The sequence below is a fragment of the Protopterus annectens genome, chromosome 1.part0 (assembly GCF_019279795.1).
Source record: "Protopterus annectens isolate FY-2018-M chromosome 1.part0, PAN1.0, whole genome shotgun sequence".
Classification (NCBI taxonomy): domain Eukaryota; kingdom Metazoa; phylum Chordata; order Ceratodontiformes; family Protopteridae; genus Protopterus; species Protopterus annectens.
Window position 1 is genome coordinate 125,745,603 of NC_056725.1, and position 13,578 is coordinate 125,759,180.

At 35.0% G+C, this 13,578-nt stretch overlaps 1 protein-coding gene across 1 annotated transcript in view; it reads right to left on the reverse strand.

Moving 5' to 3' along the window:
* LOC122793396 (nesprin-1-like) overlaps positions 1-13,578 on the reverse strand; it is an 876,647-nt gene that overhangs the window by 596,005 nt on the left and 267,064 nt on the right. The window contains exon 9 of the mRNA XM_044061803.1: positions 10,491-10,598. Within this exon, the coding sequence (XP_043917738.1) occupies positions 10,491-10,598 (108 nt within the window). The remainder of the gene's footprint in view (positions 1-10,490; positions 10,599-13,578) is intronic.

Genomic DNA, 13,578 nt, shown 5'->3' on the forward strand with positions numbered 1-13,578 from the left:
TAATTAGCAAAGGTATGCAGCTTATAAGATCAAATACATTTAAGTGTATGGCTCAGAGAAAAAAACAATGCATACATATCTACAACAGAAGACAATGTGTGGTTACTAACTTCAAAACAGCATTAACTAATGAGGCTAAAGACTAACTAATTAGTTTAGCCTGTTAAACAAACATGAAATTAAACCAAGTCATGGAACAGTAAATACAGCCTATTACAGTCAAATCAAGATAGAATGTTCATTACAGCAATCCCTATTGCCAGCAGCACAATTAGCTCATTGATAATTCATAAATAGCACTTGAGTGTAAGGCTAAGGGCCTAATCCCAAGATTAATTAAGCTAAAGCAAATTATGCAGTGCTATAGCTAAGGGGTTCTTTTTGGATGCTAGGCTCCCAAGGACTGTAATACTTATAAAAATTATAGCCAAAAGAGGGATGAGGCTGGTATACATCACCACAGTAGAAAGGAGATAATAGAAGTAGTGAGATTGGCTTGTCAGTAGTTTATAATTGAGTAGCCTTCCTGGATGCCGGTTAGGGAAGTCACCAGGGAGGAATTAAACCTTTTAACTAAAAAAAATTAGCAAAACTCGCCACCAACAAAAGGGTAACAGGATAATTAAGCAACAGTCACATGGACAAACTATATTTTTGCAATAGAAAAGTGTAAGTATTGTCACCTTTTCAACAAACGTGTTGAGAAGATGTAAAGTGAAAGTAATTGATAAGAAAAAGTAAAGCTTACCAAAGAAAGAGAAAATAATGAAGGAAATAAAAGAGCATGTAAAGAACTTATGTGGAATGACAGGGGAGGTATGTAATTAAGTCTGTGATTTAAATAGGTTATGTAAGAAGACACATGATTCAAATAAGTTATTACAAAACAAGACTTGCATATGGTATTAAAAACAGTTAAAAGTAGAGCACCTGTGTAAATGAGTTTGGCAACAAGTTTTCTAAGACTATGACTATTTCTAAGACTATTCTAAGTCTTCTCTCCTTTCCTAATGTCATCTTTCTACAACGTATTACAATAGTTTTATTTACATTTTAAATTAAAGGGAAATACATTTTTGGATGGGTTATAAGACCTATATGGAAAAAGAGTGAAAAATAAATTAATAAATTGCAGACCTATTACATTAAATAATACAGACTGCAAGATCATGAAAATGTTGCAGAAGAAGTTTGAAGGCATGGTAGATGAACTACTTATAGAAGACATTTATGCAGGAAAAGGAAGACAAGTACAGAGGTGCTGATAGTAATTAAAGAACTAATAGACAGTGTGTTGTATGGGGATGGATGGTGATAGTTTGTGATGTAGCAAAGATATTTGATAATATCATACATAAGCAATTATCTCAAATTTTGAAAAGTTTTGTAGCACTGGAAAAGTAATGCATTTGTGAAGTCAGCATATAACCATGGATTGGATAGAGTTTTAATTAATGGATGGTTAAGAAAGAGAATTAAAGCAAAGACAGGAGTAAGGTAGGACTGTTCAGTGAACAGTATTTTGTTTTTATTAGTAAGAAAAGCATTAAAAAATCATATTTGGAAAATTAATGTAATCAAAATATTAGTTTCAGCAAAATAACATAACAATATTAACGGTTTATACAGATGATACTGTTTTATATGAATGGAATAACATGTGGGTTACTTAAGTAATGAATAAGTAAAATAAGTAAAATGACAGCTGGGTTGTATAGGTTTGGTTTTAAATAATGAAAAATCTAAGGAATAGGTGAGGTTGTAAAGAATTTTGGCATACATTTTTCAGTGACAAACTATAGTATTAGATATTATGCTTGGAAGAAGAGAAACAGAATTCAATGGAAAAAATTATTAGAAGAAGTGAAAAGTATTGGTATGCTATGGAAGACATTTAAACTATCTTTCAGAAAGAAAATACATGTAATAAATTCCATCGTGTTAGGGAAGTTTGGATGGATTGGAAAGATGTTTATATCTGAAAGGCATAAAAGGAAAGAACCATCACAGAATCTATTTTATGGGGTTAAAGGCTAACACTGGTAAAAAGAAAAGTAATTAAAAGTCCTTGACAGCTGTACTGTCATAGAAGGGTACGCTCCTCTGAGGTTAGTTTGGATTTTAAACAGTATAAGGCATGAAAAGAAAAGCATTTTTTCCTCAGTTAATATGGCATATGAGATTACTAGGGAACAATTAATGGGTTTAATAAAATGAAAAACTTTGATAATAATGAAGTAATTGACGATCACAAAAATATGTTCGAATAGAACACAAGTATGAATGATATTAGAAGTTGTAGAAGGCAACTGTATGATACAATAATACATTAATATTATTATATAGAACAGTGAAAAAATACAGATGTCTGTCTTTTCTGCTTTTTCCCGGTAAGGGGTCGCTACAGCGGAACTCCGGTCCGCTAATGATTGGCAGTAGATTTTTACAAAATGCCGAGGTGCCAGCTCGATGCCCAACCTTCAATGAAGGCACTCCCATTTACGCACGCATGTCTTTCGAATGCTACCCAACCACAGGGAGGATATGCAGACTCCACACAGAAAGCTCTCCCAAGCCACGCCGAGAATCGAATGGGAGAACCTCTTGCTGTGAGGTTATAATGCTACCGCCGTACCACCGCAGCATTGTGAAAAAATACAGATAAAGTTACAAAATGCTATTAAAGAAAGAAAGAAATGATTTATTAATGCAGTTGACATTCAATATTCTTATACAGGCTATTACTTGATAAATTATGATGGAAAGAGGTTATATAAGGCAGCAAGTGGAAAACTGTGTAATAAATGCATGCTTGAAAAATATCAGAACATGTTTCTATTTTGCGATAAAGCTAAAAAATTATGAGAGATTATTTAAATTTAGGGTTACAGAATAATGAATATGATATTATATAAATAGTATGGGGGCATGATAAGAAAAAATAAAGTGATATTTCTTCTTCTTCTTCAGAATATCTGGGTAACCTGCTGTCAAGAGCTATTATTTAACAGAAAATGGTTAATATTGAGATAGTAAGATGAATAAAGATGCGGTTATTTCATAATGAAGGAGGGCATAAATAGTATTTGCAAGATGGTATGTATAATGCAAATATGTTAGTATGTACACATGTATAATGTATAAATAATGTATATACATATATATGTATGAATAATGAACCCCTACTCTTTTTGACAGATGCTATGGGATATTTTATATCAACCAGAGCTACAAGCAGTTCTCATAGATGGGATTTTAGTTTAACATCTTATTCAAAGAATTGGACACTCAAGATTTAAGCTCCCCTTTGCCTTATTCTCCTTACATTATAGTGGAATGCCATTATTAGAAAATAATTCTAAACATGTCATTTGGGAATAGAACTCACAGATTTAGGTGCATCCCTAGGTTTGACTTACTTACTCATTGAACATCAAAAGTACTCATTAAATATTCCACTGTGGTGCCCTAGATTAGAAGAAATGTTAAAAAAAAAATGACTATATGTTGCTTATGAACCACTTCTTTGCTGACATCGAAAGTGAAATGTATACGGACATTGTAACATTAGAAAGTACCCTGTCTAATATACGAACAAAAAAAAGGTTGCCAAAAGGATCAAAATCCACAACAGAATTTAATGCACTTGAAAAAACTTTTCCCTCCATCCATTAAATGGGGACATATTTTAGTGAATACTAATGTACATGTTTTAAAATAGGGTTAAGTACTTGCAATGAATGCTAACTGATTAACAAGTATCAAATTATGTGTTTTACTTGATTGGGTGGATGACTAAATGGACAGAAAAGTTTTTGCATTTAAACTTGGTGCCTGTGTACTTTTTTTGTCTGAAGAAGTCCGGTGATCTGACCGAACGAAAAGCACTTCAAATTTATTGTTTCAAGTACAATAAATTCTGTTGTGGATTTTGAACCTTTTGGCAACCTTTTCTTTGTTCGTAGCTTAAGTGGTTCGTTTACTGGGTTTGTACCCTGTCTAATATGCCATCTTTTAGAGAAAATATCACTAGCTACAACATGATGTTAGACTGCTTGAATATTTTTGACCAACAACTCAAGCAAGCAAAAAAGATGTATACTTGCTCGAGATGTTAATGATTTCCAACAACATCACATCTTTTCCTGGCCAAAAGAAGTTAAAAGAAACAAACAAACTTCTAAAAAAAGGCTCAAAATATGAGCTAGATACGTTTGGAACATCAGAAAATATTGGTGAGCTATGGACTCAGCAAGTTTTTCAAACTAACATGTTGCCCTTATGACTGGGAATTTAGCCAGAGACCATTAGAGGCAGAACTGAGAGAAACCACTGCCACTTCTGCTTCATCTTCTTGCAATTCCATAATGGCAATGAGTGAGGATTTTCACTGTACTCAAATGATTCCGAAGCTCAACCTACCAGAGAACATCAAGATAAAACATCATTCAGTATCCAGAGACAGCATAAAAGGAAAAGGAGGAGGAGGAACAACTACAACGGTAACTTGGAACTGGTCAAACAAAAGGAGATAAGTAATGATGTTTTTAACTTGTCTTCCTTTGTTTTATCTGAAGCAGACTGCTCACTTTTGAAGAAAGGTCTGAACTTTGTACCTACTTGTACTGACTCTCTAGAAGAAGCACTGACAAACTTAAAATAATTTTCTTATAACTTAAATTTGAAATTGCTTTTAAAAATAATAATAACAATGAAACTAAGTATCTTAGGAAATCAAGCCTTTTTATACCTGTGAGTGTACCTGTTATTACTGCCTTTCATGATACTTATGAAAAGCAGTTGAGAAAATTGCATGAACTAGATACTTTTAATACAAATATCATTTAACAAAGGAAAAACATGATGCTCTATTAAAGCTGCAATCAAACTATAAGATAGTTACTAAGCAGGCAGATAAGGGTGGTGCGACTGTGATTTTAGACAAAGCTATGTGTTTAAAAAGTATGCAAGAATTTTTAAATGCTGAAGAAAGCCTTTAAGAAAATAACACGTAATAAGCTCTGTGAGACTATACATGAAGTTATTATTGCAATAAATGAATTACAGCTTATAGATATTTCTTTGGAATTATTTATCTGTTCTACATCTCTTCACTCCTTCCTTATATGGGCTCCTGAAAATGCATAAAGATCTTAAAAATCCACTTATGAGGCGTATTGTCTCAGGGAGTGGATGGGGAACACAACCCATCTCTTTATACTTAGAATATACTCTGAGCTCTTATTTACAGAAGGTAAGAAGCTATATTACAGATACGAAAGATTTTTTTTTTGTATAAATTGAGTCAATGGCATGAATTTAATCAGCAGAGTGATTATTTTTTGATACACTGGATATCACCTCTTTATTTACAGTAATACCAAATGATTATGGCATAGAAGCCATAACATAGCTCTTGTGTTCTAATACTGAGTTAACAGCAAGACAAACATAAACTATATGCTCCCTTTTAGAAATAGTTTTGAATAGTAATGTATTTATATTCGAGCAAGAGCTTTTTCATCAGGTCTCTGGGGTGGCAATGGGGGCATCAGTTGCAAATACATATGCAAGCTTAGCATTGAATAACTGAGAAATTGATAACATATACAGTGATTCAAACTATGTAACTCAGTTTCTATGTTTTTATAAGTGTTTTGAAGATCACACTATATAACTCAGTTTGTATCTTTTTATAAGTGTTTTGAAGATGATGTGTTTTTAATTTGGAAAGGTAGTGAAGAGAACTTACATGATTTTTTTGTACATACGTTGAAAACAGTACTAATTTTCTTAAGTTTAAAATGAAATTTGCAAGGAATGAAATTAACTTTCTGGATATTAACATTGTAAAAGAGGATATGAATATAGAGACGTGTGCACAAGAAAGAAGTACAAGTGAACAGATTATTGCATAGGCATAGTATGCATCCCCAACATGTGTTTAAGGGGATTGTACAAAGCCAACATTTTACAATGAGTAGGCTTAATACAAATCATCAGATATATAATAAACAAGTCTTAGAAATGCATCAAGAATTTCGGACAAGATTTTATGAATATAATCTTTTGAATGATACTAAAAATGATGTAGATAGTAAGAGAACTAGCCTAGCTAAACCATATTTTAGAAATAGTAATAAGAACAATATGATGAGTGAGCAACGCACTGACAGTAGTGTTATCAGATATAGTACTAGCTACACCATTAAGACAAAGGGTGTCCAAGAAATAATTTATAATAATTGGACAATCCTAAGTGCACATCCTGAATTAAGTAATTTGATAGGAAATACACCATATTTTGCACACAAAAGAATACAAAATTTGTAGCAAAGATTATGTTATAAAGAGGTTAATTATAGACCTATAAATAAAGTGACTAAAAATTCCAAGTTAGGTTCCTTCCCCTGTTTCAACTGTGTGAATTCTAAGTATATAAGTAAAGAAACACATTTTCTACATCCAGTTACAAATAAAAGATATGAAATACAATGCTTTGCCACCTGTGTTACAGAAAAATATAGTGTGCTTTGCTACCTGCCCAGAATGTTCACCATTTTACGTAGGGAAATGTGTGAGAAAATTGAATGATAGAATTACTGAACATATGCCTGATATAAGGAGGAATGTATTAACTAATGCTTTGTCTAAACATTGTATATAAAGAAGCATGAATTATAAGTTTAAATTTAAGCTATTACAAGTACTGAATACTAAGGTAAGAAGGGGTGACACTAACAATAAGATTGAAGCTGCTGAGTATAAATGGATTTTAAAACTAAATGCAGATAAAATTCTGGGACTGAATGCAGCTATTAGCCTCAAAGCTGTATTAAAAGCAAAACAGATGAAATTGTAGCTACTTTATTTTAAATTTGCAACTAGATTTTAATTTTTTTTTTAAAGTAATATAACTCTTAAGCATGCATTGCTTAAAGGAGATAATTATGTAATTAACTCAGCATTTTGATAGGTTGATGGTGTCTTCTTCTGTATTTAAAAACAGTGTTGTGGTTAGTTTTATACTACACTGAGGAAGGGTTATGCCTGAAAGCTTTGTGGAATTTCATTTGACGTGTTATTATTTTCTCTTGGCTTTGTGGGTTCATTTTTCTTTCATTGTATTGTTTAGCTGTTGACCACATTTACACAGTTTTTGCTAGTTATTTTCTTGTTTTATGCTAAATGTACTAATGCATAAATAATCCGATACTTAAACTGCCTAATTCTTCATGGTGGTGTCCAATGTCTTCTCCACACATCAAACTATTTTATTTTTTAAAACTTAACTTATTAAGAAACCTCCTCCCCATCCATCTTTTCATTTTCTATTCCCTCTTTTCTCAAAAAAAAACCTCTTGTTCCTTCTCAAATAATGCTTGCCTTTCAAGATTTACAAAACATTAACCAGACATGCTCTGCCTTGCTCTAGCTTCATTATTACAGCATTTTCTCTTCTAATGTATGGGGTTTGTTTTACCACACCTACCGCATGTATAACATGCAACATTCAATTAATTGCACTCATGCCCTAACACACCTTGAATACTATTATAAATATTGCTTTATTTTGCATATATGATGTTTTCTCTGTTTGAAAATTGTTATAACTATGGAGCTTTTCTCCCTGGCCCATCCTTTAAGAGTCACTGCTGAGTCAGATTTTCCAGGTAAACAAATGTCAGTTCAATAAGTAAGTTTGTAAGCAAGTAAGTAAATAAATACATTAACATTTTATTCCATGTCAGGATATTCTGCCAATACTTCTGTTGGTGGAATCATCTTTGTTTAGGCTCATACCATTCTTATATTTGTTTCTGCTACTATGTGCAGTTTAAGAGTTATATGCGATGAAAATATTGTGTAGTTGTGCATCTTGGCTTTTGCACAGAAGTGAAGGTGGTATTAACTGGGAGTGCTTATCTCAGTATGAGAAAACTCAATGGTCTTAATTTTGGGGCTTTTGCTTATGCATGTCTGTGCAGGGGATGAACCACTATCTAGGTCTTGAACTAGAGGAATTTCAAGGGGTGAGCTAAAATTTGTTCCGATGTCTGATTAATGTTGCTGACAACATTTTTTTCCATGTAAAGTAGTACAAACAACCATACACATAAAGTGCGACTTGTTTGTTGTTTGTGTATTTGTCATATTTATTACATCATTTTAGCCTACCTGTTTTACTGAGGTTGTATGTGTTTTACCTGTCACCTGTAATATATTTGGACTGTGCACATGGCAAACATTACACTTTTAAGAGATCTCTGCAACAAAAAAGCAAGTAGTTCAGTCTATTTGCATACTTTGCCAGATAAAAGCAAAGTTAACATTGTTTTCTTTTACAGAATGTTAACAACATAGTTTGAAATTAAATAAGAATTCTGTGATTATATAACAAGGTGAGATAAACTAAAAACTTAAATGCCTAGCAAAAATACATAACATTGGTCCAATCAAACAAAGAAATGTAAAATGCACACCCACACACACACACACACACACACACACACACACACACACACACACACACACACACACACACACACACACACACACAATACCTATCAACCTCTAAATTTATTTATTGAATATTTGTTGACCAGGAAAGTCTGACTAGACTGGGGAGAAACATTCCAGACATGTGTCTTTGGAATGCGGGAGGAAACCAGAGTACCTGGAGGAAACCCGCATGAACACAGGGAGGACATGTAGACTCCACATAGAAGGCACCCCCAGCTGAGAACCAATCCAGAGAACCTCTTGCTATGAGGTGACAATGTTAACTGTTGTGCTGGACCATTATTATGTATTTGTTGGTAGGCATTTATATGCAAGAAACCTGGGCAAATCCAAAAATAATGGGGGGACAAAGGCCCAAAATCAATGGGGATTGGGAGATGGTGTAATGGTAAAGGTGTTTACCTCACAAACGTAAAGCACAGAGTTTGATTCTCACCTTAGAAGGGGAAATCGGCTAGGCTTAAAATAGCTCATAAGGGTAGCTAGCCAACCACTTACCTATGAACCTATAAGCATTGCTCTTATAAATTCAGTACATTACTAGAATAATAGGTTGGTGATAGCATACATTTTTTGAAGGATATGAAGTTTGAAACTTAATATGTCCGCACTTATAGACTTCAATCATTAATGACTTGCCAGAAAAACACAAACTTTATGGAAGAGACCAAAAATATGAGGCAAAAATCTTGATGTTCTGGGTGTTCTGTGTACAAAGACCAATCTCACCAGTGCCATTTTATTATGGAGAAGTCATTCTCCTTTCAGCAGAGTACTCTCTGGAAATGCACCTGCATGCTAAACTATTCACAACTCTCCTTACTCTTCCACTCACTTGCCAAAAGAAACATCCTGGTCAGAAACAGATTACACTATTCTAAACTGCTCATTTAATGAACGCAGAAGCCTGTGTAAAAGGCAGATTATTAAACAAGCTGCTTATGTAGTTCATTAGCATATTGCCACATAAATAACAGGATGACATGCTGCTTAACTACCTCCTATGTCTGCTCAACCCCATGATATGAATCCATCAGTGTGGAAGAAACGACAGAGATCAGAGGTAGGTGTAATGTCACTATGCCAATAGTATGTCAGGTCTGCCACCACACTCCATTTCACAGTCTACTGTTCTCAAAACCTCACTGATCTTACATTAATATTACTAACTATATTAGGAGTCTAATGCAATACCTGTACACAGTGATTTCTCTACACAAAGTTGGCCACTGCAATAAGCCACCATCAGATTTATGTATCATGTGCAGTACTAGTACTGGCACATCCATATCTACATATGCTCTCCATCTATGAGATTCAGCACTGGGAAATTGTCCCAGCTTGTCTTACACAGCACTGTGCAGGGAAGCATTAGCTCTGGACACAATCATTTTCAACCCTATCAGATACACAGACTTAATTGCTTTGTAAAGAAAGACTTTGTGAACTGCAAACAAGCTCATACACTTTTTTGTGAGATGTTGAGTCTTTTTTTAAGAGGACCGTGTTTTTGAAACACTGTTCTTTATATGATTGCAATGCAGTAAAGCTAAAAACTGTGTTATCTTTTTGGTCTTTTTCTAATTCATTCCGTATAGTGCATATCTTGTATGCCTGTGCTATTAAGTGCTAAGGAAAAGTACATTTATGAAAGCATACATCGAAAGTGATGTTAAGTTATTGTGTTGTTAGCTGCACTGTTGTACTGAATTTATTGAAATACTGCTCTAAATTATAGGAAAATTACGTAAAATAAATATAACCATTTTCTGTAGAGGTAACCTTGATTAAGTTTATTGGATTAGTATTTTTTCAGGAAAGTATTTTACTGCTATTAATACCTGGGCCAAAAATAAGACACATTTCAATTACATGTATGACAACACTGACAAAGTCTTTTCTGTACTATTTTGTATGAAGCTGAAAAAGTCAAAAAAGATTGCCACTGCAGCTATATCACTCTTTACCTGATATCTCTCTTGCAAGCTGGCATCCACCATCTGTGCTCTAGTGAGATCTCTTTCAAACTGTTCAAGCCAGGCCTTCCTCTCCCGTAGCAGCAATCTGTCTTCCTTCTAAGGTGGCATTAAAAAAAAAGTCTTGAACTATAAGCATCTTTCATAAACTTATTATGCAAGTTTTTCAAATGAATGTGTCATGCTCATAATTTGAATATGTGACAATGCACTTTCTCATACAAAAGAAATGCCTAAAGGCAACGTTTTCTGTCAGTGTAGAATCTGTAATTGCGTGACATGGTTTATGCAGGCAGAGCTCTATGCCAGTGCCTTCAGCTAAGCAGAAATTGCACTTATGACTGATTTTACAAAGGCTACCAGGCAGTAATATTATGTGCTGTGTTCCTTCTTCTATGCAGCATCTGCTGTCCAAGATTTGAATGCATATTCAATAAGTACATTGCAGAATTCATTCTTTATATAATCCAGGTGTTTGCCAGTTTTATTCAGTGATAAAAGGCGTAATTCATTGTATAATCTCCTGAAACTTACTCCCTTTCTCTTAGGTGATTGATTCAATGCAGTACTGTTAAATATAATATGCACATCTGTATTATTTTCTTTGTCATAATGTCAACTATCCAAGCCTAAGAAAGTACAGTTGTGTAGGTAAACTTACCATAACAGTAGATATTTGAATGATCACTGCTGCAGTAGCCTTAGCTACATGAGTTATATCCTGTCAAGGATATGACAGCTGGCCAACTTCAGGGCACCATACATGCACCCAAACTATCAGGCAGTGTGAGCTGAGCTGACTAAAAGGCACATTTGGGTGGAAAGCCCTTCAGAACTTTCCTGATAACAGAGAAATGGAGGCAGAACCCAGAAAGGACAAATCTAGGAAGAACAAAAAAATAAATGTTCTCGCCTTGGCATAAAAAGCACACCAAAAACAAGGAGGATGGAGGCAGTGAGTAGCTACTGCAGCAGTGTTCATTTGAACATCTACTGTTAAGGTAAGTTTACTTACGTAACTGTTCTAAGTTCATCATATTGATCACTGCAGTAGTAGTCTTAGCTGTATAGGTAGATTACCCTACCTTAATACATATGGGAGTTGAAATGAGAAGAGTCCAAGAACCCCTGAAGAATGGTCCTGGGAAAGCCTGATCTGGACATATAGAAGGAGTCGAGCTTATAGGGCTTTGTAAAAGTATGTATGGTGGACCAATTAGCAGCTCCCAGAAAACTTCTAGAATCGAACACTTTCCCAAAACTCTAAGATGATGCCAGGTCCCTGGTAGAGTGGGCCATGACCCTGCCTTTTGTTATGGTAAGTATAGCAAAAGGCAACAGCCTTAGCCAACTATGTGGAAATGGTCTGTTTTGACACACGTCCCTTCTTCTTACTTTCCCAAACATCTGAACATTTTAGTTCTGTCAAGATAGTAACCCAGTTGTCTGTAGACATCAAAGGTATGGGGTATCTTTTCCTCCTCATTTTTAGGTTCAGGAAAGAAAATGGAGAGACAGATAGTTTGGATTAAAGTAAACTCAGATACCACTTTAGGCATAAAAGGATTAGTTTTCAAAGAAACCCTGACCCTGTGGAAAATGAGATAAGGTTGCCTCACCATAAGAATTTGCAACTCAGACACCCTTCTTGCAGATATCACAGGAATCAGTAAAACTGTTTTCCATGTTAAGAACCTCAAGTCAGCCATGTTAGCTGGTTCAAATGAAGCAAGTGTTAACTTATCTAAGATAAAATTAAGATCCCAAAGAGGAGATGCCAGTTTTCTTGGATGCCTTTTATGCAAAACCCCTTTCAAAAATATTTTGATATGAGACTGCATAGAAAGAAGAGGATCCTTGGGTAGAAATGCTTAGATGGCTGATAAATGAACCTTGGCAGAGGAATAAGAAAGGCCATAGGATAGTAAATCACACAAATATTGTAAAACCAGAGAACAACTAGCCCTGAATGGGTAATATTTGTATTGTTGGCACCAACTAGAAAACGTTTTACATTTGCTAACATCTAATTTTCTAGTAGCAGGCTTTCTTGCCTCCATTAGTACCTGCTGCATGTCCTTAGCAAACAGATGCCTAAATGGAATTAAGACCCTGTCATCCCGGAAATCAACTGAAGTTGATTGATGTTGGGTGTATAACTCACCTCTGTTCTTGTAAGAGTAGATCCATTCTGTGAGGAAGCTTGTGGTAATTGCCCGTAGCCATTTCCAAAAGAAAAGATAACCACAGTTACCCAGGCAAGAAGGAAGTCACCACAATGATTTGGGGGATTCCTTCTGAATCTTCAGAAATACCCTAGATATTAGTGGAAAGGGTAGAAAAGTAAAGAAGAACATTCTTGTCCAAGGAAAAGAAGACGTATCTATCTTCAGGCCTTCTGTCATGGAGGCTTGGAACATAATCTTGCCAGTTGATAGATCAGAGAGGAGGCAAAGACATCTACTTGAGAAACTCTCCACAGATGGATTAAATTTTGGTAGACCCCCTGATCTAGTTTACATTTCTGAGGGTTTGCCTTAGTCCTGCTCAGCTTGTCTGCCACATAATTCTGCACTGACAGAATGTAGGATGCTTGCAGACTGAGATTGTGCTGTGAAGCTATATCCTAAGCTAACATGGCTAGTCTTCAAAGGGGCATGAAGTGGGTTCCTCCTTGCTCGTTGATGTACGATATGACTGTGGTATTGTCTGTAACACTTGAAGAGGTCCCCAGGATCAAAGGTGGTTCAGAGAGTTGATTGCATTGATCAGGGCAATGATCTCCTTGACATTAATGTGCTTGCATCTGTTATTAGTGTCCAAAATCACATGTACTTCTATCTCTCCTCAAACTGCTACCTAAGCAAAGTCTGAGGCATCTGGGGTGACTGACTGCTTAGGAGTAGGGAGGGAGAAGGGGAGTCCTACATTAAACAATATCTGTTGTCTCTAATAAATGATTTCTCTTCTGACAAACCCCAGCACTGGGATTTGAAAAGATAGAAGGTGCTGGTGCTAGAACCAAACAGATTTCAGATACCACATATCTTTCTCATGTAGAGTCTTGTCAGGAGTATTA